At 39.1% G+C, this 27,779-nt stretch overlaps 1 protein-coding gene across 3 annotated transcripts in view; it reads left to right on the forward strand.

Moving 5' to 3' along the window:
* Positions 1 to 27,779, forward strand: part of LOC136844947 (axoneme-associated protein mst101(2)-like) — a 70,887-nt gene that overhangs the window by 18,026 nt on the left and 25,082 nt on the right. For 2 of the 3 annotated variants that reach the window (XM_067114366.1, XM_067114367.1), the window contains 3 exons: positions 659 to 811; positions 3,492 to 3,675; positions 15,627 to 15,762. In XM_067114366.1, coding sequence (XP_066970467.1) covers positions 659 to 811; positions 3,492 to 3,675; positions 15,627 to 15,762 — 473 coding nt within the window. Of the gene's footprint in view, positions 1 to 658; positions 812 to 3,491; positions 3,676 to 14,057; positions 14,123 to 15,626; positions 15,763 to 27,779 lie in introns of those variants that run through there. The other variant, XM_067114368.1, reaches the window with a different exon arrangement.

The following is a 27,779-nucleotide window of genomic DNA, read 5'->3' on the forward strand; positions in this document are numbered from 1 at the left end:
CAAAGTCCCTGTTAAAATATATTTCACAAAAGGTATTAGTGATATATTTACAAGTGGGTGGGAAATATGTTGACTTAGCATCATAACTGCAAAGAAATATTAGCATTCACATTACAATGGGGTAGGTAAAAATTCACTCCCCTTTTTTATTCAGTTACAACATGAATAACACCTTAATCATTTTCCATTGTTAATATTGGAGTTGTTTGTGGACTCTCTTTATTGTCATTTAAAGCATTAACATTTTATTTAAAGAACATTTACACTTACAAATAACTGGCTTATCAACACAGCACTACCATAAATAGAAATTTTTATGTGGGGAGGTTCCTAAAAATAATTTTTACAGCAAGAAAATAGTTTGCCTTAAAAAGGATTTTGGTATTTTGATATTGTCTGATTGTTAATGTTCTACCTGCCCTCTACAGGAGTTGGTAAATTATTTTACATTGGCCATGTAGATTGTAAGTGGCTACATAAATTCGATATACTGTATTAGACTCAATTAATGATTAGTATCATTATTTTTTTAAGGAATGTGTTTTATTGTGTACCCAGGTTTCATTGTTTCATGTCAAAGATTGTTAGTAATTGTCACCAAAATGACATTATAGAATTTGTTACTCAACAATTATCACAATATTTCATTTTTTAACAGACAGTACAAACCACTTTTTAAAGAGCTGACTGTATGGCCAGAACTTAAGTTGTCCAATCCACCTGGAATCTCACCATTCGCCGATCCTAAGCAAAGTAAATCACAGAAGACTCTGAAGGCATCATCTTTTCAGAAAGACGATTTTAAGGAAAGGTAAGGCTGTAAATCTCTGGAGGATGCTGTATAGTTTTGAATTTCTCATAACCTGTTGTAAGAGAGAAAGGATCTTGTTAGTCAACTTTGATGAAGATATCTGGGTTTTGCATGTAGTGTCTTGATGTAGATTTGTGTCACAAACCCCAGTAATCAAATATGTATTGTCTTATTTCCATGGACATGAAATTCTTGCTCGCACCAATTCTTATCAGAGAAGATTGAACAGGACTCCGTATACTCAGTCCTGTGTAGGTTGCCCACTCCGCTGTCACTTTGTGTGGCTGTTGTAGCATCTACATCATTGGTTTCTCCAAGATTGCCTTTTGAGTTTTCTAGAATTGCCATTTGTCATTTTTATTCACTTTTGTATCATATAGTTATTTTGTCATTGATTCTTCCTGTTTGCTTTGCATTTGTGGCGGGTCCCCATGTAGGGGCTTTTTCAAGCTACACAATTGGATAGAATGATGGGAACAAATTTAGAGGTTACTAAATAAAACTCGGCTTTCCTTAACCTACTTTATTTCCTTAAATATTATCGTGGTCTGAGACTTTCAAACAGAACCTTACCCTAATTTATTATCCTTAGTACTACTACTACCATCAAAACTTTTCGTAACTTAAATCTTAATCTACAATCCTCTCACAACTATCAAAAGAACCTTAATCTTATCGCTATAGTGCTTCAAAACTTATCCTGTATTCAGTCTTAAGACTACGGAAAAAAATCAGCAAAAATACTCCAACTGCATACAATATTAAAAAAAAATGATGTATATACAAAGACATTAAATTGGTAGTCTGGTACAAAAATAATGACATTTCTACAACAATTTGTCATTTTCCATAAAGTCACTCTTCATTTCACTACTCAAACAAAAACACATTGGGCTCAAAACCACAAAAAACTCAATTCATTTAAACATTGCAAAATTACATAAATGCAATAGCTTCATGAAAAGAAGTACATGACCACTGCAAATAGAGCCTAAATAACAGTAGATGGTTCATGATCAAATCAACAGCAATTAATATGGAACAAAGTAGATTATGTCCATCTAACTTTCCTCTATCCTGGGAAGTTCTCTCTTACACTGTGAACACTGACTATTATGCCTACTGGCCTCAGGCTCCCTAATCCTCAGAAGTAAATCCACTGCATCAACTTCTGCACAAGGTAGGCCAAAAACAACTCCAACTCAGACTTTTCACCACAGGACCCGTCAATAGATAACTACTGCCAAATAGCTTCTGCTAAGGAAGTATCCTAACTTCTCAAGCCACCTACACATTGGGCTGAAGGGAAGCAAACCACACTACTCCGACACACTCAGCAGACTGCAAGTAAAAAAAAAAAAGAAAAAATAGACTTAACTAGTGTACTCCTTCCTGACATACAAAAAAAAAAAAAAATCACTAACAAAATCTAAACAATCAATTCACACAAACCATCTTTCATCATATAAACCCAAACTTAGCCTACCACACCCATAGACCCATTTCCTGTTCCATCAGACAATGAGCTTATTCCTTTGGATGCCATGTCCTTTAATCCCATTCCTCTTCCTTCAGCAAAGTCTCAGGGCCATCATTCTGCATAGAATAACAAGAAGCTTGATGTTGAAACCTCTCCTCAAGTTGGACTTTCTGCTGCTTTTGATAATTTCCGTCCTGGCAGTGATACCACTTGCTCACCTGATGAGCTGGTTTGATTGCTTCATTTGCCTTTTGAAGGGAGTCTGACTCTTCATCTTCACCCTCCTCCTCATAACTTTTACTGTTTCAGTGGCACTCGAGATGTTCCTCTCCATGGTAAGTATCTTCACCTCAAAGCCCTTACAGCTGGAACTTATGGGTTTTGATTTCTGATCATTTTCATCTTCAATCCTGAGGGGTATTGATTTCTGATCATTTTCATCTTCAATCCTAAAATTTCAGGACTTTGTTGCCAGTTTAGTCTTTCTTTGTCATTCCCCTAAATTACTAGTCTGGCAGCATATGATGAGTGGAGCTTTGTGAAATGGTTTTTATTATTCAAAGCATGTCTTTTAGGACAAGGCCATTAATCCTGGAGTAAGTTGCCCTTTCCCTTCCATGCACTCCTGTCCTTGGTTTCTTTGTCATACAAAAGTAAGTAGAGTGGAGTTGGAACCTTTTCGGTCTTGACCATTATGGGTTAATGTGACTAGGAACTTCACATCCACAGAAATAAAGCAGTATGTTATTGATGGGTTCGCATGAAAAAATGTTTAGTATTATAAAAGCATTGTTTTTATCTGAGCAATGCTTGAGTCACAGAGGTCAAAAATTAGTCTACAGTTAGTGTCTTATCAAGTAATGTAACTGTATTTTCAAAATTGTAACTGTGATAATGATAAAAGTTGATTTCAAAAGCAGGTTAAATAAATAATGGTCTATTGTAAAGGAGGAAATAGACTTAATAAGGATTCAGCTTAGTTTAAGTAATGGTACACCATATTCTTTAATGTAGAGGAATGTTTATCATGTAAGCTGTTAAAAAATTTGTATCCTTGACTTGTTGAATATTTTTGAAACCTGTGTTAAGAGGACTGTTTTTCTTTTATAACAAAGTTAAACTTTAGTACATTTGTGTCACTATACAATTGTAATTGTATGGAATGTTTTGTAAAGGTGGTCACAAATTTTTTTTCATCAGGCAAAAAGCGAAAGAAAGGAACGCTGGACGGAACAAAGACAGTGGGTACTGTGAGCTGTGTACCACCAACTATACAAAACTTAAACTACACCTTCAGTCGGAAACGCACTTGGCGTTTGTAAGAAACGACAAAAACTACCTAAAACTGGATGAGCTTATCGATGTTTATACACAAGGTGCTCAAGTAAGTACTGTGAATTTCTCTGACATTTAGTACTATTGTCTTTTTAATGCATATGTATGGTATGTTAGTTGGAAAGATTTAGTCTTATGCTTTGTTTCTATAGCAGTAGAGCAGATAAGGATGGTATTTATTTAGGTAATAAATTAATTTTGGTGTTTTGGATTTCATAGCTTGCTGTCTTTAGCTGCTTACCTCCTTTACTAACTTGAATGGGAAAGGAAGCTTCTTTCAGAAATGAATATGGTATTTTGTTTTGACTAGTATGGCTTCCTTGGTATTGTAAAAGCTTCTCATAACATACCTCAATTTGTAGTGTTTATCTCTAATGGATGAATTTAAGAGAAATTTGTTATTCACATGAGATATACACTCAGTTTAGTTGAGTACAAAGAATAGTTAGTGAGTTTTACACTTTTATTTTTGCTTAAAAGATAAAAATTGGAGTATACTTAAGACCATTTCAATTCTTTGTATTGTTTATTGCCATATGTTGTATCCTTATTTTGCATGTGGATATTCAATATTTGGGCAGTAAGAGAAAGAGTGGCACTCTGAAGTTTGTAACATTACTATTTTACAGAGGTGGTAAAACTGTAGTTGTTTTAAGACTAATTTTTTAAATGAACCTTACATCTCCATGACATAGCATTTACTTTTGCACCAGTGAGAATTCGACAGATTGAAAAAGAAAAATGAGAACAGTACGCCACTGTGTATGAAAAAGAAAAATGAGAACAGTATGCCACTGTGTAGCTGGGGTGAATCTGTTCGGGCTGCTCCCTCCTCCCACACCCCTATTGGCTATCTGTTGCCACCAAAATCCTTGTACTTTTTTTTAACCGGACTCCAGCAGGCGCTAGAGAATTTTCCTCTTACGTTAAGACCGCAGGTTTGTTAGTTATAAAATATTCAAATTGATCAAAAATATGTCATTTTTCTGTGAAGGTATGTATTCTGTCCTCCTACTTCCCCCACCTCCCACCAGGGGACTGATAGGTACAGTCATATGTAACCAGTCAGCCTACTTCTGTCACAGGTTTCGGAAGTGGGTAGAGAGATTGTTAATTATGGTTGGTTTTCTGTTGACAAGATTGGTTTTTATTTTTTTATTCTTTGACTTTATTTGAATGTTGGATTAGTAAGAACCTGAGGTGAGAATTGCCATAATTGGCTATTTGAATGTTGGATTAGTAAGAACCTGAGGTGAGAATTGCCATAATTGGCTTTATTCCATTTTATTGACACACATGAGATGTGTGCACTGCTGAGGGAAGAATTATAATTGGAATGACTGATGTGAATCATAGTCTCAACGAGATCTTGTGGAAAATGATTGCTAGCGAGGAGAGCTTGTAAGTAACAAATAAAGATGAGGATAGATCTTGTAAGACTTGTGTTCAAGAGGTGCATGTTTTTGTTTGCTTCCCCTTTTAATGACTGGATATGTCCTCTGCTGCCTCCCTTCAATCTGCTACTCCAAGAAAGCTTCCCAATTGATTCAGAGCCTTAGAATTGATAGGATTTAATAATTTTTTATGTTCACTTGCTGCAGGTTTCACAGAATGATTTTCTGTGCTGCCCTCTTGGGGGTCTTGCCTCAGTTCGGGTATTTCCATGTTGGAGGAAGGGTCAGTGCCCCTGCTTTTGGCTAGCCATATCCTTGGCATCTGTCTTGCTCCCTCTGGGCCTAGAGCAATGGGGAACAGGGACATGTCAGAGAGTAGTGTGGATCTTTGCCCATTTTCTCCATCCTCTCTACAGTCTGACATCAGTGGTGCCAGTTGTGATGCCAGAATTTGTTCTCCAGTAGGCTTGCTCAGGAGAGACAACTTTCTGGAAGCTGATACTTAAAACTAATTTTAAACTGCAAATTATCCTTAGTTACAGAGGATTCAAGCAAAACTACGCAAAAAGAAAAAGAGGTAAACTTTCCTTTACAAAACATCTTAAGCTGATTGCCTATTATCTGGCAGAAGTGGGGAAACCCACTTTAACATTACCAAAAAGAGTCGAAACATCACGCTACCCAGCAGGTCCAATAAGGCAAAAATTAAAAGAGGGAAAAACAAATCCCCAACTTTTTTCCCTCTCAATTTTAACCTTTTCAGATCAGCTGGGTAGGAGGGATGCTTTGACTCTCTGGTGATGTTTAAGCAGTTTTCTCCACTTCTGCCAGGCAGTAGGCAATCAGCTAAAGATGTCTTGTCAAGAAAAGTTTACTTTTTCTTTTCAGGATAGTTTTGCTGGAATACTCTGTAGCTAAGGATAATGTACAGTTGAAGACGTTTTAATTACCAGTTAGTTTTCAGGAAGGAGTCAAGTTTCTTCAACTTCTGTGTACAGTATTGCTGCTTTCTTTGGCCAGCACAATGTGTGCACCTCGCAGTTTTTAATGCATCAATTGGCTGCGCCTGGACCAGTTTTGCGAATTTGCCACACTCCTTGCACCTGTCTCTGTGAGTTGAGCCCCTCAAGGTTTTCTCCCGCAGACTGTATGTTCTTTTGTCACCACTCTTGTTAATCTGTGCAGCTATTTCTTGCATATAGAGAATTTTGGCAAAGTGCTCTTTTTTCGGCTTCTTTTTTGCTAGGCAGGTAGTTGCCATTAGAAGTTTCTGTACATTCTGCTTCCAGATGTGGGAGTTTCTATCTGTAAACAGTTGGTTGCTGTTTCAGTTTCGACTTCCCTGTGGTTCAGGAACATTCTTTTTTGTTATTGTTAAACTTTCCCTGCTCAGAATTGAGATTTTATGTTGAGCTGACAGGTTTTCAACCAAATCAGTGTACTCCTTTTGAGCCAGAACAAATGCTTTTGTCTGCAGTGTTGAAAGAGGAGCATTCAACCCTCAATAGAAGCTCTTGTGTTAGTTCAGTAGTCACCTGCTGCTCTTCCATCACTGAGCGCTGTAGTCTTTGCCCTTGTCTCTAAGGCACTTCTGGCACATGTTCGGTGGTTACGCCCTATTTTCCTGCTGCTTCTTTGTCAGAAGGGCAAGTTGCTTGTGCTTCTGTTGATTGATGAACCAGGTGACTTTTGGAACCAGTGAAGAAAAGGTCAAGATTTTCTCTTTGCATTAGAAGTTAACATACATTCTGGAAAAATAACCTTCATTTGTGCTGCAATTCACCAAGATGGTCTTGGGTATGTTCTAGGCTTTAGCAGTTCCTGGTTGGACAAGTCAGTAGAGTTCTTGGCTAGCACTCTGCTAGGCCCGAGGTTGGGTCTCTGGTCAGCCAATGAAGAATTAGAGGAAATTATTTCTGGTGATAGAAATTCATTTCTCGGTATATGTGGTTCGGATTCCACAATAAGCTGTAGGTCCCTTTGCTACGTAACCAATGGGTTCTTAGCCACGTAAAATAGTCTAATCCTTTGGGTCAGTCCTAGGAGAGCTGTTAATCAGCTCAGTGGTCTGGTTAAACTAAGGTATACTTAACTTCTAGGCTTGAGTGCAGTTAATGGGAAGAAAGCTTCGAAGAATGTTACAGTTCTTACCTCTATATAGTATCTTCTAAGAATGTTTTGCTATTCTTGCCTCCATATATTAGAGAAAGAGAACAACTTTGTATTCTAGGGGTCTCGAAGTCTTGAGGTAACATTGGTGAAGGACTAGTCCCAGCTCATGATTTCATGTATGGGGATGAAGAGAGATTCTCATAGTTTGGGCATTTTGCGGGAGAAACAATTTTTTGTCTGAGTCTTTAGTAATAGCCTCTTGAAGCGCCTGAACTCCTCTTGATAGCCGTAGCACATGCAAAAGAGTAAGAAAATTCCAGTTATTTTGCAGAATGTTGGTATTTGCATTGAAGATTCTAGTCTTGTTCTTGGCCTGGGTTGATAGCTAAAAACAATTTTGAGGCATTTCCCTTCTCAGTCTGGTTAAAATGCCAAACTTGACCTCATTTAAGGATAATGAGTTTCATACTTTAACACTGTATAAGGGCAATCAGAGCTTTTTTAATAGTTTAAAGCCTATTTATCATTTTGTGTGTTAGGGGAGAAAACACTGCTATGTTTAAATGCACTGCCCTTTTTTCATTTGTTATTTTGTCAAATTGGTGCATGTGACCTCAGTTCTGATTTATGTCCTTGTTGAAGGTAGTTATGCATTATGAAAGTTGTAGCTGATGTACTCAGCAACTGAAATCAACTGCTAGCAACGGAATAGGCTGGACATCGAGAGGTTTGCAGCAGATGGTGGGCTGTGGGGATCCCCTTTTATTGACCTGTTTGAGATCAAGTGTAGTCTTAATTGCCAATTTATAGTTCACCGGTGCAAGATCCTCTAGCATGGACAGTTGATATCAGGCTGTTCCTTGGTCAGATTTGGACTGTAATGCCCTTCCTCCTCTTGCTACGATTCAGGAAGTCATCAGTGAATTAGATGACACTGTAAGTTTTCTCTTGGCGTTCATTACCCCAGGTCGCCAAGGAAGGCTGGGTTTCTGTTTTCATTCAGTGGTGCATAGATCTGCCCTTACTTCTTCCTGTCAGGAAGATTCTCCTGATGCAGCCCAAAGATAGAAGGTTCCATCACAATACTGCAAGTTGCTGATGACCATATGGAGACGGCCCATGGCTCCTTGAGCTAACAGGAGCCATGGACCATCTCCATGGCAAGAACTTGCAGGAAGACTGTTATTTGTTCCATGAGAAAATTCACTAATCAATTCTGCCAACACCAGTGGTCAGTGTATATTTCTTGGTGCCATGTTGGGGTTTCCAGCACTGGTACCTCTATCAACATGTCAAGATATCTTTTTCTCAAGCATGAGAAAAAGTTCTTGGTAGCAGGCTTCAGACCATAGGGCCATGTTGACTTCAGCTGTTATGCGTGTCTGAGAACAGACATCCAGATGTTTTTCAAGGGGTTAAGGTGGAGTATCCCAGGTCTCTGGTACTCACTTCACCTTGGAATCGGTGTACAGTTTTCAAGTTTATTAAGGTGCCCCCCTTTCAATCTTTTTAAACAAGCTCCTTTTAAAGAGTTTTCTGTGAAAATTCTCCTCAGTAGCCAGAGCTAAAGCTAAGAGCATGAGGGTACTACAAGCTTTGTCAGTTAAGGTAGTCTTTGCTAAAGACAAGGCAGTTCTTTTCTTGTTGCCTTATTTTGGGCTAAGAATGGTTTTAGGGCTAGACCCTTACCTACAACTATCTCTTTACCCAGCTTGGAATCAATCACTAAGGCCATAGGGGCCTGGCCTCTCTGTGGGTAGCAACAAGAACTTTTAAGAATTTGTCTGACTCGCACTAATATTAAAGCTCGTGTAAAGAATCTGTGTGTAGTGTTTGGGAATCAGAGCTTCCAATGAGTAGGGATGTAATTTCCTTTTCATTAGGTCTTTGGTTAAGGACACTCTTTTCGTATCCTGAATGAAAGGTAAAGCCACTTGACATGGGAGTAGTGGCTACAGCTTTTAAATTTGGAAAGAACTCATCCTTGGAGAAGTTTTTGAAGTCACTGAATGGTTAGGTAATTCTTTGTTTGCTATATATCTTCATGGCATGGAGATTCAGTACAGTTATTGCAGTATGTTAGCTCCTGTGGTTTATGCAGGGGATATATATTATGTCCTGAATCAGTTTGTAGCCTTTTTCTGCCCACTGCTTTTTAGCCCCGGTTATGGTTTTTGGGAAGTTTGAAGGTACTCAGTATTGATTTAGGAAGTGTACCCTGTATGTAAGTACCTGTTAGCTATCCACCATTGACTCTGAAGGGTTTTGGAACAGTAACCTAACCAGCCCCCCTGCCGAAGGGGACACCCACCAGAGACCTCAGGTATCTTCATTATAAGGTTCTCATACCTTAGTGACAATCATCCCAAGGTGGCATTAATAGGCGATGGATTGAGTTTTCTAGGTAAATAAACACTTGTGTTGTATGTAATTTTTTGTTACTAAGCAGCCTGATTTCCACTCTGCCCACCTTTTGCAAATGTGGGAATAAGCTGTACAATGCAGAGGCAAGGTTTATTTAAAATATATAAATACTTACATTAGTATCTATTTTTTAAATTCTTACCTCTCCATTATCTAATTTGCCCTCCCTACCTCCCTGCATTCGAAGTGGGCAGAGTAGATTGACTGGCTACGAGTGTTTCTACCTATCGGTTCCTTGGTGGGGGTTGGGGAAGTAAATAGATAGAAAATGGATATTCACAGAAAATCTAGTAATTCTCATTTTTATTTTGCAATCTGTCAAACTCCTGCCAGCATGAAGTAAAAGCTCTATAGTGGAGAGCTAAGTGTTTAAAAATAGATTCTAAATTAAATTTTTATATTTTTGCTTTGAGTATTTTGGTTGCTGTGATTTGTAAAACTAAAAACACAATGTAGTATAAGTTAATGAAACAGTACTGCATTTCTCTGTATTTTGTAATTGTACTTTGAACTTTTTCTTTCATCATAATTTAGGGAAACTTTTTGTTATCTGTATGTGGTTGTTCAAGTGCTTATGAATTGGAAGGTATATGTCAACTGGCAGCTTATTATTTTTGTAATGGGTAGAAGGTAGTTCAGGGACATAGTAATCTGTATGCAGTATTTTGTTGTCTTGGTCTTGGTTTGATCAAATCCACTCCTAGATCACCCAGCTGTGATTGTCTAGTGGCGTAAGTTGACCAGATAGGACAACACATTAAAAGAAGTCATTGGCTAAGGAAGAAGTGCTCCTTTGTCATCACACTTGCCCTATAAATCTCTCTCTTGACACACAGGTATGTTCTGTTTTGTCCAGTTTTAGAAAACTGTGCATTGTGTCATGCATTAGGGCCATGGACAGAAAATTTTCCTTAGTGGGTGCCAGTGAAAAACCCTAAGATTTTGTGCTTGCAATTTTCTAGCAAGAAATCTGTAATCCTGCACTGTTGGTACTTTCCTCATGTTTTTGTTTAATTCATATCCAAACTTCTTTGTACTTTTGATAATGTCTAGTTTTTAATAGAGTCGAGGATAGGTTCTTTTAAATTTTTATAATGTATAAAAGCTCCTGTAACCAGATCCAGAGCAAAACCTCTTGATTCTTGTAAGGCTGCCTTGATTGTCCTATAGAAGGTTCATTTTCAGGTTAAATAGTTAAGTTGAATTCTGTGTCCAAAGGCTAAAATTCACTTGAATATTAAGATGGTTTGTGTTACAGGTATATGAGATTGGGAGAGCGATAGATATGAATAGCAGGACAAGGCATAGAAAATTGTGGAAAGGGCTTAGATGAATACACGGTCTAGAAATGGTCTGGTGATTGGCATTGTCTTTGACTTACTTTCAAAGTGTCTAAAGATTATGCAGCTAATAGAATATCCAATGTATTTTTCTAGCATTTTCTTTAAAAACCTAGAGTAGAATTTAACTAGTAACCCTCTGCTAGAGTAATCCAACAATCCTAACCCATTTGCAAAATCTGTGTGAGACAGCAGCCTCCAGTGCTGTTTATTCTCTCTGTTAGGAATGGCCAAAAATTTCATGTTCTTGATGTCAAAGACTATGTAACATCCAGGAATTTTTTTCTTCAGATTTTCTTTCTTACAATATTGGTGATGTTTTTTAAACATAGTTTAAACATTTAAATACATTTTCAAAGTTTTTTATTTTTTCTCTTCACTGGTTGCTAAGAACCTCTATTTCCTGTTGTTAGAAGAAACAGGAGTCCTTTTATCTATGAACACATGGGAGTTTGTTAATTAGAACAGAAGCTACATTTGATATCATCTTCCCTCTGTCCATCTGCTCAAAGGTAAAATAGAACCCTTGTGGGCAAGTGATTATTTAAGGAACGTCAGTTTGCATCAGCATCAGGTGTCTGTATACTACAGTAGCAGATTAATTTATTGATAATGTCCTTTAAAAGGAATTCAAAGGAAGCTTGAATGTATGGGCAGTTTGCTGTACAGATATACTGTAATAAAAGTAAATGATTTCAGTGTTTTGAACAAGCTAGGTAAATTTTGAGAATAACTCTATCTTCATTGCCTATGTCTCAGGTTCCAGTATAATGAGTTATCTTTTTCTGCATATGGACTTTCAGGGGTCAGGTTGATTACTTTTTGTTTTATGTGGCATAACCCTATGGATCACTTATGGGTTGCTGTCAAATGATCCAAATTACAATCTGAGCATCATTTTTGGTGTGTAATTTTTAATTTTTTCTATTGAACATGCCCCAAAAAAGTACACAAGTTTTCTGCTTTGGAATAACACCAATAAGAGTATCAATAAATGAATAGTTAATTTACAGACAATGAACAAAGTAAACGGTTGCAAATTCCAGCTCTCACTCTGGGACACACAGGAATCAATGGTTTAGTGACTGGAAGGTTTGTTACCATTTACATTTAATCTACTCACCCTTTATTTTAAGGGTTCCCAATTTATGGCTAGATAATGACATTGAGTTGCATTCTTCTGTTGCCATCTGCGTTATAAAGAACTTATGTTTTGTAACAGTTTGCCTTTCAAATCAGCAATCTTTAGGTGTGTTCTTTAAGTTTTGATCCTTATCAGTAATAATGACAAACAAAAATATGTTTGGTGTGTCTAGTATGATAAAATTTTACTAAGATAAAGGGTTCTATTTAAACCAGACGTTTTGTATTACCCATCATTTGGACTTTTTCATGATTTTAATACAGAAAGGTCTTACTTTTATTATTTATTTAGTTTTTATCTAGCTTATTTTTTTTCAATGATTTTGCAGGACTCTCATTAATTAGATAAGCCATGTTTCCTTGGTGCAAAATTCCCAGTCTCACTAGATGTGTTTCTCAATATATAAAACGAGCTTGCTCTGCCTGCTCTGTCATTTGTACTCATGCAGTCTCCACTCCTTCCTCCCTTATCTGTGAGACTGTTTAGTCAACATTTGGGCTTTTAGGAGTGCCTTATTACCAGCAGTGTTTATCATCATACTTTAATTGTATTATATTTTATATCCATTTTTATATTTTGATTTGTTTTGTATTATGTTTTCTTGGGAGGTTGTTTGTTAGCCTTCCTGCTTCTGGTTATAATAAACAAAGTTATTCTTTCTGGATTTAATTTTTGCTTTTATTAATCTTGGGTTAGTAATATAATTCCCTTTGGGATAAGACTTTTCTGCTGCCATTTGCTTATTTTTATCATTTTCATTTCTCCTGTGTTTGTGTGTTCTCTGTAAATCGTGTTCATTTTAATTGAAGTTAATTGGTTTTGTCATCCAGTGAGTTTGCAGGTTTTTTTTTTGTCATAGTTATGAGCTCTGCAAGGAAAACCTTGGGATATACTCCCAAGGGTAAACAGATTTTACTTGGAGAAAGTCTAATTGTTTACCCGTAAGATAAGTATTCCTTACTGTTTATGCCAAGGTTTTCCTGGAAGAACTCTTGACTAATTTCGGTCATCAGATCATTATCCTTGCAACTAACGTTTAAGAGATGTACGTATGAACCAAATCCATTGCTTGTTTTGGAGTCTTTCAACCTCCTCCTCTGACTGGTGCAGTTAAGCTGTGCGTTTTGTCCTAGGATTCATCATTCTGGAAGTTACCCCCACCGTGATCAGTAAGGAGCTCCCAGCAGCCAACACCAGCAAGGCCAAATACTTACAAACTGCAGACTCAGTTTTATTTTTTGTCTGTGTGACAAGATTTTAGTATTTTGCTTAACCATTGATATTGCTCATCTTTAAGCTCTTCTTAGGTTGTGAGTCCTGCTTTTCGCACTTTGGTGCTCCTCTGATGCTTTCATTTCACCTAAATATAATTTCACACTTGAATGGTTACAGTATATAGGAAATCATGTTAAAGCAAGAGAGGAAAGGGAGAGAAGAATATCAGAAGAAAATTATTAGAAAAAAAATAGAACATGCATGTTCTTAAGGAGAAGCTGCTGCTGTTAGGTTGTCTGAATCTTGACTTTTTGAATCCAGTTAGATGGGATTTCTGCATCACAGCAATAAAGCTTATTTAATGAATGGGTTTATATGAAAAAACTTTTTATATTATAAAAACATATTTGAAAGTTTTGATAACCTCTGATAAGTGAAATATTGTCAAGTTACTAAAAGTGTAGTTTGGGTTTAAGTTTTTCTTGTAAATGCAGTGCTTTCTTGTTCAAGTGTTAATCTTGGCGTGAATCCTTTCAAGGTAGCAGTTTCCTGTTTGGGTAGATACATTTTAAACCATTTACATGTATCATGTTACATTTTTCAAAATTAAGCTGGCTTTGTTTGTAGCAAAGTCAGTTGTATTTATCTGGACTTTCAGTTTAGGGGGAGTACTTAGGAATTCATCCACAGTATTCCAAGAACATGTATGTTCATTTTAGATGACGAGCCACTTGTAATATCATGCTGTTGTAAGGTAAACTTTGTCATATGTTAAATGTAAAACTTTCTATTGCCAATTTAGAGTGATGGAGCAGCGGGAGGAGCCTCATCAGCAAATTACTATGGGCCAACCTCTGTATCATAAAGGTAGGGATCAAAAGAAAAAGCGTTGCTTTTTAAATGTAGAGCTTGAGCTTTGAATGTTCCCCTTTTGCCTTTTAATTTTGGAATCATGATCCCTAATTAGCATAACTTTCATTGCTTCAGTTGCTAATACTGTCATTTTTGAGATGTATATTTTTTTGGGGTGCTCTGTGCTTCTATAAGCCAGTGCTTTGAATTTCTGTTGACTCATGTGAGATGTGAAGCATAGATCAATTCTTGTGCATAGTCGTTAAGTTAATCTAGGTTCTCTAACTTACGCAGAAGGCATAATTTTTCTGTATACAGTACTGCTTTGAAAATTATGGTCATTGTAGTAATAATTATCATAAGACACCAAAAATTCCTCACAATCTTGATTTGTGAATAATAAGCAACAAGTCTCTGGTATATATTCTTAGAAACAGGAAGGTTTTAGGTTGATTTACTAAAAAGATTTTTCTAATGGGGTTTTTAAGGAAATTCAAAAGGTTTTCTTGGTAGATTATTTGGTTTGTTGTTTTCTCTCAACGATTGAATTTGTTTCTGGAGGAAGGTGATGGGTCAGAGTAAGTATTGTCAAGCCTCATCCATGCCATAGGAGAAGTTGAGGATCTAGCTCTTTTGCCTTGAGCTTCCCATTAAGTTAAGTTATCAATTACGATTACAGTATAATTGACAAGATTTGCTCAGTAATTGCAGAAGTGTAAATTGTGAGTAACTTGTTTACATGGGAATGTTTGTATTCATTGAAGAATTGCTTTGGCCCTCTGATACCAGATAGATGAAAAGCATAATGGGACACCTCTTGGGATATATAAAAACAAAAGGAAAATGTCTTGAAAAATTAAAAGCAAATTTTGTTATAGCAGTATAGTTCATTCATTTAGTATTTGTTTGGACATCTTTTCTGTATATTTTTTAAGCAATTATCAAGAATGCATATAAAAACTATTTAGATATATAAATTGTATATGATTACAGTCAAACTAGAAACCTATCAGATGAAAACTCATTTATTTGGGTAGATTGTGAATAATGTACAATTAGTCAGTTTATTCTGTGATGCAATTTCACTTGGTTCTAGAATCTTATGAAATGGCACATCATCCATGCTACAAGGCATCAGGAGGTTAGAAGTTTTTTTTATTGTTTTGTGCATTTTCAGAAATCAGTTGAACTTTATGTATTGTTAATGACTTGATTTGCATATTTTTCTGGGTTCTAGTGCTTTGTGCTTGATTGTGCCTAGTAGAGTTTTTCATATGGATGTGTTTTGGGGATATTTTTATGTAGGAGCAAGGAGTGACCTTTGCCATGGTTTTAGCACAGAAATTAAATTTGCTTTGCCAAGTTTTCTTCACCTTTATAATTCTTTTAATAATCTCTTCTGAGTTGTGCTCGTGCTCTCACAAAACACTACTGTACCAATCATAAGTTGCCTTTTGTAAGTGAAAACTATGGTTTTAGTTGAAATGCCTCTTTTAATTAGCCTTTTCTGTGTCATCAGATGCCAAAAACAAAATGTACGTCTGAAGCACAAAATACACCGTGGGCAGCCAAGAAGGACAGCCGCCAACCCTCCTTAACATCACGCAGAACGACCAACCACAAACTGGCAAATGACAAAAAGCTACCTGAGAAAGGTAAGGGAAGAGAAACTGTTTAAAGTGAAGGTTTTGTTTGTCACAGAGTATTAACAGCATGACTGGATTGTTAGGGTGTTGGAGTAAGTTACAAAGAGTTTAGTGAAGGGGATGGTTTGACTTAGTCCTGTATGTGCTCAATTATGGAAACTTTCTCTCTTGTCTCCGTACCCTTTCTGCAGGTTTGGTTCAAGCACAAAATGAGGCTGAAGGTATGTTATCAATATGATGCCTGTAGTACTTGGTGTGTATTGAATGACGCCTTCAAAATTGGTGTGGTGTGTTTTGTCCATGATAAGTCTCAGTCTTAGTTAACCCAGCTGTCACTAGCTCTCTTTCAGGTGTTCTTGATTGCTTATATCCCTAACACATGAAAAGGGTTTGTACTGTGTGTGTGTTGCATGGTATATAACACTCTTTTGATAAATCAGTATTTGAATGGTTACTGATATTAGCAAATACTATATTATCTCAGTTCCCCTCAAAATTTTTTGAATAATAATAGATTTTCATGAAAATTTGGAAACGCTATGAAACATTGTACTGTATATTGAAATATTTGAAGTGCTTTAAACTGGGAGACTGAATTTCAGCTTGGAGAGGTTGAGCACAAGTTTACTAACATGTATTGCATTATACTGTAAACATTATGGCTCAAGTGTTACCATAGTAAGCTAAATGATTCACCTTACTTCAGCTTCACTGAAAATAAGAAATTGTTTGATTTACTACTAGGGATAAAGTTGTATTGTTTAGTTTTGAAAAGTATTCTTATTTTCTATTTTTTGAAAGATTTTTCCTCCAAGTTTTACGGTAACTTTTTGAGGGAGGTATATATCTGGAAATTTTCTAGGTATAATATGGTTAGAGCTACAGGGCGAGTTTTGTATTGCAGCTGGATTATGTAAATACAGTTGTGTTTAATTTATGGTTATGTTTTCCCATAGTTTTGTGGGCTTGTTTCTGCACTTTCTCTTGTACTGTACTACTTTCCTATATGGTGGAATGAGCTGTCAGGAGAAAAGCCATGCAAAATGTTAGAGAAGAAAATGTGTGGAAATCGGAGGATAGTTGTAAATACAGTAAACAGACCCAGAGTATTGTATGGTTACTAATGAAAAATGGTCATGCCAGTTATTGAGATTTGTAATATCTTTGTTATGGTGCATATTTGTAGGTGTATATGAAATGTTTTATCAGGGTTTAGATTTCAAGAATGCTTTTACTTGGGAAATTAGATCAATCTTGGGTTTTTTGTGTGATGCCCTCTTTGTATGCCAGATAACTTGACTTGCAATTTTTTCTTTACCAAGTGCAGGTGCAACTTGATATTAGTCTTTATAATTACTAAATGTTTTGTTCCATGATTAAGTTTTAGGCTTTGTAAAGACTTTAGTATTTTATTAATTTGGGTGTTTAGTGTTTAGAAAACATTTGAAAAAAAAAAAAAAATTTTTCAGTGCTATGCCATTAGTATTATATTTTCCAGCAAGTCATGTTATTTCTTGGTAGAACTTTTTGATTTTAAGTCTTCGTTTCGATTATCTCAAGATAATGATGGGTCTAAAATTAGACACTGTCAAAGACTAGGGTCCCTGTTATTGTGAGCATTAAAAGTTTTAATATATCAGACACAGATGTAGGGGGTGTTGGTATTGTGAGGCATGTTTCATTTTAAATTTTCATATGTTTTTTATTCTTTTTAATTTTTCCTGTCAACATTCTGTTACCTGGAAGCTTGTACGCTATTTATTTTTGTAAAGAAAAGGAATGTGGATCTTCTGAGGAGAAATTTTTAGATTTAGGAAGTTGTATTTTGTTGTTAGTGAAAAGTGACATGGACTGATGAGGTCCGATCCATTAAAACTGGCTGCCAATTTTTTTGTTTGGTGAAATTTACAGAGTATATTTAGAGTATATTTTTATTGTGTGATTTGGTATTCCAGTTCTGCAGTCTGATTTGTTTCTTTTGTAAAATAGATCTCTTTGATTTTCTTCTGTTTATTTAGTAGATTTTTTTACTGTACTAGAAAATACATTAAATTTAGTTTGCGTTGCAACAAACCCATTACTTAAAGTGGCAGTTGCATTTTATACAAATTGTCTCTGATAAAAATTCCAAAAAGATAAGAGCATAGCTGCTTGCAGTAGTAGTAGTAGTAGTGTTTGCACAAGAGGTCTTCTTTTCCCAAATGTAAACTCTTCTGTATCTTTTGTTTTTGTGCAGGAGTGTTTCGTTAACCAGACTTCCAGCTGTTGATGGATTGCTTTAAAAATTCATATTTTCTCCTTTTCAACTTATTATTTCAATGGTCTACTTTGATTTCTTTGCAATTTACGATGATTAGTGACTTAATTTTTGTTGTTGTTTTTTGCTTCTGTTAGTAACCCTCTCATCAGTAGCACCAAGATATCTGTACCTGGTATGTACAGACCCCTCCCCCCTTTTTTTTTCTGTGTGTGCTTACAGTGATTCTTCTTATTAGTTTATTACTTTTTCTGAATTTTAGTTGGTTATGATAGCCAACTTTCAAAAACTTAATTTTTATATAAGTAACTTACCAAATAATTACATAGCTATAGTTTCTACTTTTGCGGCAGCTCAAAATTCGAAATTCGCGGTAGCGTTCTTTTGTTTTAGGTGTAGGTATATTGCCCCGCCCACTATCGGGGAAGAATAGGTACAATTAGCTAAGGAGCTCAATTCATTTCTGCCGGTTAATGACTAAACAACAGTTATTAGCAGCTCTCGTTTTCGATTTCACCGGATGGTCGGAGATCGTCTTTGGTGAAGTACTCTTTGATTTTGGTAGCGCAGCTATCTAGCCTAGCTAGAATTTTGGATACTTCATTTGTAACTTATTCATTTAGAATTTTGACCATTATGTTGGACTCTAGTTTATCCAGCATTAGGTACTGCAGCAAAGGCTGCAAAACTAGACTTACATTCTGTAAAATACAACACACATACCATTTGTTGTACTTGTAGGAACAGATTTGTTCGCCTGAATTGAATCACCAGACGAATGTAAGGACTGGGAAAATAGTAAATGGAAGATGTTACAGACTCATTTAGACAAATTGAAACGTGACTGAATTAGAAAAGTTACAGCTAGAGCCGAAGCAAAGGCTTCTGCTAGTGTAGGCCATTCTTCAAGGGATGATATTGATGTTTTGCCTATCCCTTCGACACCTGTGACAGCTTTTTCTCCCATTTCCAGTCCTCCAGCTTTTCCTGTCACTCCTGTACCTAACTCTCATTCTGCTGAACCCAATGCCATTGCCAGCTTAGAAGCATGGGTAGATCAAAAATTTAATTTACTTGTGAATACTGTTTCCCAAATTGGGAACTCTGTGAAGGTCCTAATGGACAGATTTAATAGTGTTGTGTCGAGTGATGTGTCAGTGGAGGGGGCGGCTGTTCGTCCCACCGATGCTCCTAGACCAGGGTCCCTGCTAAACTCCCCTTGCAAACATGGGAGGAAGCAAACTGGCAGTCCAAGGAAGGTCGGTGGGGTTTGCCCAACGAGCAGTCGTCGCCTCATCCGAGCCTGTTGTCCGATCCAGGCTGCGGAAGAAGAATACCGTTGAAAGGTATTAGATTGATACCCATACAGTTTCTTCAAGTGATTCAGACTCTCCCACATCGAAGAAACCCAGTGACTGTTTTGCACATGTGTCAGGCCACTGAAATAGCCAGGTGCTTCAATGGATTCAGATTCCCCGCCCATCGCAAGCGAAGCGGTAGAGAGAACGTGAGCCTCTCCCCTTCTTGTAGTTTCTGGGACTCGCCAACAAGAGATTCTCGCTCCTTTCACGCGTGCAAGAAAGCGCCCAGTGTACGCCAGTGATGTGCATAAGCGACGACTCACAGATCGTTCGGGCATCCGAGCGCATCCGAAGCTACTTCAGAGCGCCCAAGGTCCGAGCGCCCATCACTTACGCCGCGCAGCTCTCGCCTTACCTGTTCGGGAGCACACAGTTTCCAAGTCAGAAGAACCTGTGTTTGATCACCGCAACGGATCGCCAGATCACAGAGCACCCTTCCACGCGCGTAACGCCCGCTGGACAATGCAGTTGCTTCCAAGCGAGTCAGCGTCTGCTTCAACAAGAAGTGGGCGTCTATTGTCCGTGCGCCCAGTCGATGGGGGTGCTTCTCCCTTCCACCCCACTTCCTATGTTTTCGCTACCCTGCTACAAGAATTTCCTTCGGCCTCTGAAGACCCTTCTTTGTCGCCGCTTCAACTCCTGCTTGACAAAGTTTTGAGCCTTCTTGAAAAACCTACTCCAGCGGTACAGGACACCATGGAACCCCCAGGATCGCCCGTTTTGTCCGCCGAAGAGCCTGCAGAAGAAGAACAACCCACCTCTCATTACTCGGCTCTACTCAGATTTTTCCTGGTCTGCTACCCGTCATCATTCTCCCCAGTCGTTCCATTATCTCCGGGTTCAGCCGACCTGAGCATGCGTCAACCACCAGGTACTGCCAGACTTCCGCGTATGGTGTTGTCTTCGTCATCGAAGAAAGCTTTCAGCCGCATGGATGCCTGGCTAGCAGTGAAGAGGAAAGTCGGGAAGGCGGTTTTTTGCGCACCTCCTTCTCGCTTAATAAGGCAGAAGTACTTGTCTTATGTAACTGGAGAAGCTCTGTCCTTGGGAGTTTCTGCCGCCTCTCAGGAGACTTCTCCGATATCATAGGTGCTTCTTGTCGCTCTTTAACCTGCCAGAATTCTTTTCGCAAACCTCGGAGTTGGACCATCTTCTCAAAGATATTTTCAAAGTCTTTGAGATTTTTAGTTTTCTAGATTGACGGTAGGAGCTCAGCTAAGAAAATAGAAGACTGTGTGTCCCTGCAAGAAAACTTCGCCTGACTGGCTGGGAGTACTGGGGTGCGCGGATAGAGCTGTAAGAGATGGAGCAGTAGAACTAGCTACCATCTTCACAATGGGAGTCCTCAAGGAGCAAGATTTGTGGTGCTCGTTTACGGCAAAATGGGTCTCCCCATCAGGACGTTCTTCACTTCTGTTTGCACCCCTAGATAAGGATAATCTGTTCCCACAAGACACTCTAGATCGGATTTCAGTCGATTTACAAAAGAAATCAACTCAAGACCTCATCACTCAAAAGAACGAAGTTCCCTGCAAGAGCCACTCCAACTGCAACTCCTAGGATGTTATCACCCCTGCAGCAACATCCCTTTTGAGGAGGTAGAGGCTGCATCCAGTCCCGACCTAGAACCAACCTCCGAACCTCCAGACCATCTAGGAAACCCTTCAACAAATCCAACCCTAGAAAATGAGACTCCGGTCCTCCGTGTCCCAGTGGGAGCAAGACTCCCATTTCTGGCCAGTATGGGAGAAGAAGAATGTGGAACCATGGGTGCTGAAGGTATTACAAGAAGGATATACAATCCCCTTCAGGGAAAAACCTCCCTTAGTAACCTCTCCCATCAACTTAGCAGCCTACTCAGTAGACTCAGAGAGGTTTTCAGCCCTGTCTCGGGAAGTATCAGCTCTCCTGGAAAAGAGAGCCGTGGAGTTAGTCGAAAATGTAAACTCAAGGTGATTTACAACCACCTCTTTGTGGTCCCCAAGTCATCGGGAGGATGGAGACCTGACCTGGACGTCAGTGCCCTGAACCGCCGTTCAAACAACTTGAAATTCAAAATGGAGACGAATCAGTCAGTTTTGTCGGCCATCCATCGGGAGACTGGATGGTTACGATCGACATGCAAGATGCGTATCTTCCATATTCCAATTCATCCGACTCCAGGAAGTATCTAAGATTCGTGTTCCAACAGAGTCTTCCAGTTTTGGGCACTCTGCTTTGGACTATCCACAGCCCTCAAGTTTTTACTCGGTACTTGCTCCTCATACGAAATGGCTACATCTTGGGGGAATAAACATTTCTCTGTACCTGGACGATTGGCTCTACGCTCCCCTCGAATTCTCAGTGCACAGAGGACCTACAGATAACTCTCTTCGTCTGGCCAAGAATTAGACTTTTGATAAACCTCAAGAAGTCTCAGTTAGTCCCAACTCAGTCTATTTTATATTTGGGGATAGTGATAGACTCTGAGTTTTTGGGCTTTTCCATCCCAACAAAGGATAATTTCTTGCCGCAAGAAAGTCCAGGACTTCATAACTCGCAACTCCTGCTCAGCCAACGCATGGATGAGTTCTAGGAAGACTCTCTTCCATCGAGAAGTTCGTTCCATTAGGCAGGCTTCATACAAGAACTCTACAGTTTTACCTCAAAGCCAGTTGGAAAAGGAAGTTGTTCCCAGACTCATTCAGTTTCAGCATCACTCCCCAGATAAAAGAAGACCTCAGATGGTGGCTAGCAGAAGACAGATTCTCGACAGGAAAGTCTCTGGCTCCAATGTCCCCAACCTAACGTTATTCTCCGACGCTTTGGATCTAGGTTGGGGAGCCCATCTCAACAACATGGAAGTGTCAGGAACATGGTCCCCTTCCGAAAGAAACCTCCACATCAACGTGAAGGAACTATAAGCAATTCACCTGGCACTGCAACACTTTGCAACACTAACCTGCCACAAGACAGTAGCGGTTCATTCGGACAGCATGACCGCCCTAGCGTATATCAAGAATTGGGGAGGGACCCATTCTTTTGCGCTCTATGAAGCGACGAAGGATTTTCTTCTTTGGGCAAAGAGCAACAAAACCCAAGTAGTGACTCGCTTCATTCACGGGAAGATGAATGTCCTTGCAGACGAATTAAGTTGGGGAAAACAGGTCCTACCAACGGAATGGACACTCAATCCACAGGTATGCACCAACGTGTGGAAGCTGTGGGAAAGTCGTTGATAGACCTGTTCGCGACGTCAAGGAACAATCGTCTTCCTTTGTATTGCTCCCCAGTTCCGGACCCACAAGCATGGGCAACAGATGCCATGTTACAGGTCTGGTCGAACCTCGACCTTTACGCCTTCCCCCCATTCAGCATGGTGAGGGAAGTGTTGAGGAAGTTCAGTTCACACGACAATGTGTCAGTGACATTAGTCATTCCCTTTTGGCCACACACAGAGTGGTTCCCCGATCTTTTGAACCTTTTGACAGACTTTCCAAGGCTGCTTCCTCAGAGGAGAAATCTTCTCACGCACTTCCTCTGACACCATCAAGGATTATCCACTCTCGCTCTGACAGGCTTCAGACTGTCAGGGAGCTTGTCAGAGCGAAAGGATTTTCAAGAAGACTGCAGAGGCTATTGCTAAGTGTAGGCGACAATCTTCCTCTGCAGTTTACCAATCCAAGTGGGCAGTTTTAGAAGTGGTGCCAAGAGCGAAAAATTTCCTCCTTCTCAAACGCCTGTAACCCAAATCGCAGATTTTTTTTCTATATCTCAGAACATCGAAAGGACTCTCAACATCTACCATCAAGGGTTACAGAGCGATGTTGAGTTCAGTATTCAAGCATAGAGGATTAGATCTGTCTTCAAACCAAGACATCAGTGACCTAATCTAGCATTTCAACACTAGTAAGCAAGCTAAACCCTCAGGAGTCGCTTGGAACTTGGACATGGTCTTCAATTGGCTTTCAGGGCCACTTTTTGAACCAGTGGAATCGTCATCTCTTCGGAATCTTACGAAGAAGACATTATTTTTGGTGGCACTCGCTACAGCCAAGAGAGCCAGCAAGCTTCATGCCATTGATAAAAGGATAGGCTTCTCACAAGGTAATGCAGTATACTCGCTAATTTTAGATTTTTTGGCCAAGAACGAGGATCCGGCTAACCCTTGGCCTCGCTCCTTTTCTATCAAGAGCCTCTCAGAAGTACTAGGCCCAGACGATCAAGAGAATGTCCTCTGCCTAGTAAGAGCTCTAAGAGTATACCTCGAGAGAACCAAAAACCTTTGAGGATCGGCCCCTAATCTTTGGTGTTCCGTTAAAAACCCCAGCCGTCCTTTGTCCAAGAATGCACTATCATTCTTTTTAAGATCTGTGATTTCGGAAGCACATTCGGGAGTTCAAGACGAATTACTACCCTTGTGCAAAGTAAAGGCTCATGAAATAAGAGCTGTGGCAATGTCTTTGGCTTTTAAACGTAACCTGTCTCTCTCTTCGATTTTACAAACCACTTTTTGGAGGTGCAAGTCAGTGTTTGCCATGTTTTATTTACGGGACGTTGAGACAGTGTACGAAAAATGCAGTACTTTAGGTCCGTTCTTCGCAGCTGGCATGGTATTGGGGGATGAAGGATAGGAGGAACGCCTTCCCTTTTTCTCTATCCACTCTCCTTGAATAAGGGCAGTCGTATTTCTTGGGAAGTTTGGTGGACACTGAATCTTGAGTGTCATCAATTGGTTTTTAAGGTTTTGGCTAAAATGTCGTGTGGTGTAGGTTAATTTTATCTGGTCTTTGTTATTCTATTGTACTGCGCCCAGGGCAAGGGCAATCCACATATCATTATGTGACCCATTGGATTTATTAGCTTTGGCAACCTGTGATTGACCTCCCACGTTGCAAAGCACCCACTCAGTAGAGGTGATTCTTGGCTCTACCACCACACCGCTTACAGGTCGAGAGGAGCCACGACCAGAGGCAGTATCTCCGCCTGCTGTTGCTCCCTCACCAGGTAAGGTTACAACAAGCATTCCAAGATGCTAGCTAATTTGCTATCCCAAATTACCCCATATCAAGTAGTTTTTGGGTAGTATATGTCCATTCATTCCACCTCCACTCAATGTGGGATTCAGCTGTGTAATTATTTGGTAAGTTACTTATATAAAAATGACATTTTTATAATAAACAAAGTTTTATATATACTTACCTAATAATTACATGATCGAGCCGCCTCCTCCCCTCTCATGGACATAGAGCATAAACAAATTGAGCTCCTTAGCTAAGTTGTACCTATTCTTCCCCGATAGTGGGCGGGGCAATATACCTACACCTAAAACAAAAGAGCGCTACCCCGAATTTCGAATTTTGAGCTGCCGCAAAAGTAGAAACTATAGCTATGTAATTATTTGGTAAGTATATATAAAACTTTTATTATAAAAAAGTAATTTTTAGCCTTTGCTGTTGCATTTCCACTTTTTTTTTCTTAGTGTTTTCTGATAACCTTTCAGTTTTTTATTTACCATAAAATTTTGAAATTCATTCTGCTACTCTGCTGCTTTGCACAAGCTGTACTTTTCTTGTTCAGCATGCCCATTAGACTAAGTATTTAAGAGGAAGCGGTATAGGAAGAAAACTAACATTTGTCTTCCTCTGATTCCTTGGTCTCAGTTGCTCCTGCTTGTAAAGTGAGATTGCAGAGTTCTAGCACTTCTTTGTTGGCTGTTAAGTGCAACCTTTCCTTGGCTGATGAGTTAGCTCGAGCCAACCCTGGCACTCTTTCTCTGCCAAACCACGTCAGTGCCTTATTACAGAGCATCAGCATCACTTCAGCAACCACTACTTTTTCTACACTATGTTTTGAGTTTGCTGTGTTTTGCTGATGTCAAGCAGTTGAAATATTTCCTGTTTTCTTTAATCCAAGAGATTAAGCATAAGTAGTGGCAGTGCTTGACCACGAGGCTTTTTTCCTTACTTGTTTAACTAGTTGCTTTACTGTTACACAGTCATGCCAAGCCACAGTCTGAGCTATGCTGGGAGCCACTTCAGATTATTCTTAATGAACACCTTCATTGTCCTGATACTACAGCTTTGGAGAAGAGCACTAGTCATCTTTTAGTAATCACTACTCTGTAGATAGAAGGATTGGAGAAATAGTCATGTTCTCAGAACAGATGCCACTCTGTATCCATGAGCCATAACACCTGTAAGAATGTGAGTTGCACTACTACAAAGAACCTAAGCCCCTTGAGTACTACTTACTGAGTCTGATCCAGGGCTGCTGACTCAGGCTGCTTTTCTGTTAAGGATCCAAGCCTTTCCACTGCTCTTCTATTACAGACCCTAGCCTATTGTAAGGTTAAAAAGAACCAGACCGCTCTTTTATTTTTGAGTTTCCCAGTTGCTCCAAAGACACTTTTATTGTTAAGAGCCCACGTCTATCCTTTTCTGAAAATCTGATACACTGACGGATTCATTCTTCAGTGAAGGAACAAGAGTTTCTCGTATTGTAATGAACAGAGTTGTTTGCCAAGGGCCGAGTTGCTACAGCACAATTCAAGGCTACTAAAGGTAACACCACCCTGTCACCATTACATATGCCCCTCTCTATTTATCATGCAAAGAATCATAGGTCCTGGGAGGATTTATCAAGGTGTAGCTGTGTAAGCTAGAGGTCCAACGATAATATAAAACATAACGACAAATCATCAACTGTAGTCTTAAGGTTTGGTTATGTTGCAATATTCCAAATCTTATTAAAATTCCAAAGATTCTCTCTTTGTTTCCACTTTATCATTATGTTTACAGCTAGCCCAAGGCTATGGAGGACTGGTTTGATAGCATTGAGACAGTGTTCCTGCCTCTTAACCTACCTATCATCCAACTTATGGACCAAGGCATCATATCAACTCTGAAGTGTATTACCAGTGGCAGACACTGAAGAAGAACAGGGGCATTTCAGTGTGAAGAATAGGATTGACAGTGCAACTGATGCTCGGGATGAGCTACAACTGTCCATGTTGGAACACTACTTGGACTAAGATTTGGCTTAAATAAGTCAGCAGTTTCACATGCCTCTGTTTTATTGAAACTATACAGAAGAATGTTGTAAGGTTGTCACTTCAGTGTGGGTCTGAGTAGGTGGAGGAAGATGATGATGATATTACAGGGTTGGTTGAGAGTCACAGTGGGCTGCTGACCAGTTAGGCTGTGATTGAACACAAAGGTTTTAACAAAAAGAAGAGGATTTGGACTTCATGTCATTGAAACATCTTTGCAGCATTTGAGGATGTTAAGCTTCATGAAAAACTCCCACTAACAGTAGTTCAGAGTCTGCTATCAGTGTGGACTTACTTCTGTATGAAAAGATGCTGGGAAAGAAATGACTGCTGGGCAGATGATTTCTTTTTTAAAACTTATAGTACTCGCCATCCTTCTTCATCCGCTCTCTTCCACTCTTGTGCATTCTGACAGCTCACCATTTGATGTCTGTGTATGGAGTCTCTGGGAGTCCATCATATCCAAGAGGCACCTCTCCATCACTCATTACCTGGTGTGTGTCACCTGCAAACTCTGACAGTCTTCATATCCACACATTGTCATGAGATCTCATACTTACTTTTCAATGCTGCAATAGCCTCATCATTGCCATCATTAACTATCCTCCAAAGGATTTGAACTACTGAAATAGCAGGTCAGCACTCTGTTAGACAAGGCATGAAAAAAGAGGAACCAGATATGCAGCTGCAACCCTTACTATGGTTTCACCCCCTCCCTGCTTGTCAGCAGTAAGTGAACACCTCTAATCCTTCATCACGGACCTGAGGTGATGCATACAATATAAGCATGCCATATTACCAATACAGGCAGTCCCTGGTTATCGGCGGGGGTTCTGTTCCGATGGCGTGACGATAAGTGAAAATTGGCGCTTATCGCGCCAATAACCGGAGATCAGCACCTCTGTTAGGTATGTACCGGCGTCGATAAGCGGAAGTTGGCGCACATTGCTGCCGAAAATCACCGATTTTCATCGCTAGACAAGCCCCGTAAAACCGGATCGCCAATAACCAGGGACTGCCTTTAAATGAATGTTAACAAAACTGCTTTCTTTTGGGAATTTGAATTATGAACCACTGTGGTAATAATCCATCTCTTTGTCCACTCTATAATAGAGGGTATAAAAGGGAAAGAACCAGATGTGCATTGGCACATGCCTGAGACTCCACCCCACTTAGCTGAAAGTATATGTATTGTGGCAAAATAGACTGTAACTCCCTCCTCCCCAGGCAGGGTAACATTTAAAGCTGTCCAGTTAGACAAAGAAAAAAATCCATGGAAAGAAGATGCTGTTTACAAACCTGTGGTATAAAAAATTCTAGAAAATTATTTGCATTTACCATAGTGAGTTGTAAATATAACAGCTTGCTGGTGGTGAAC

Source organism: Macrobrachium rosenbergii, chromosome 13 (assembly GCF_040412425.1).
Source record: "Macrobrachium rosenbergii isolate ZJJX-2024 chromosome 13, ASM4041242v1, whole genome shotgun sequence".
Taxonomy (NCBI): Eukaryota; Metazoa; Arthropoda; class Malacostraca; order Decapoda; family Palaemonidae; genus Macrobrachium; species Macrobrachium rosenbergii.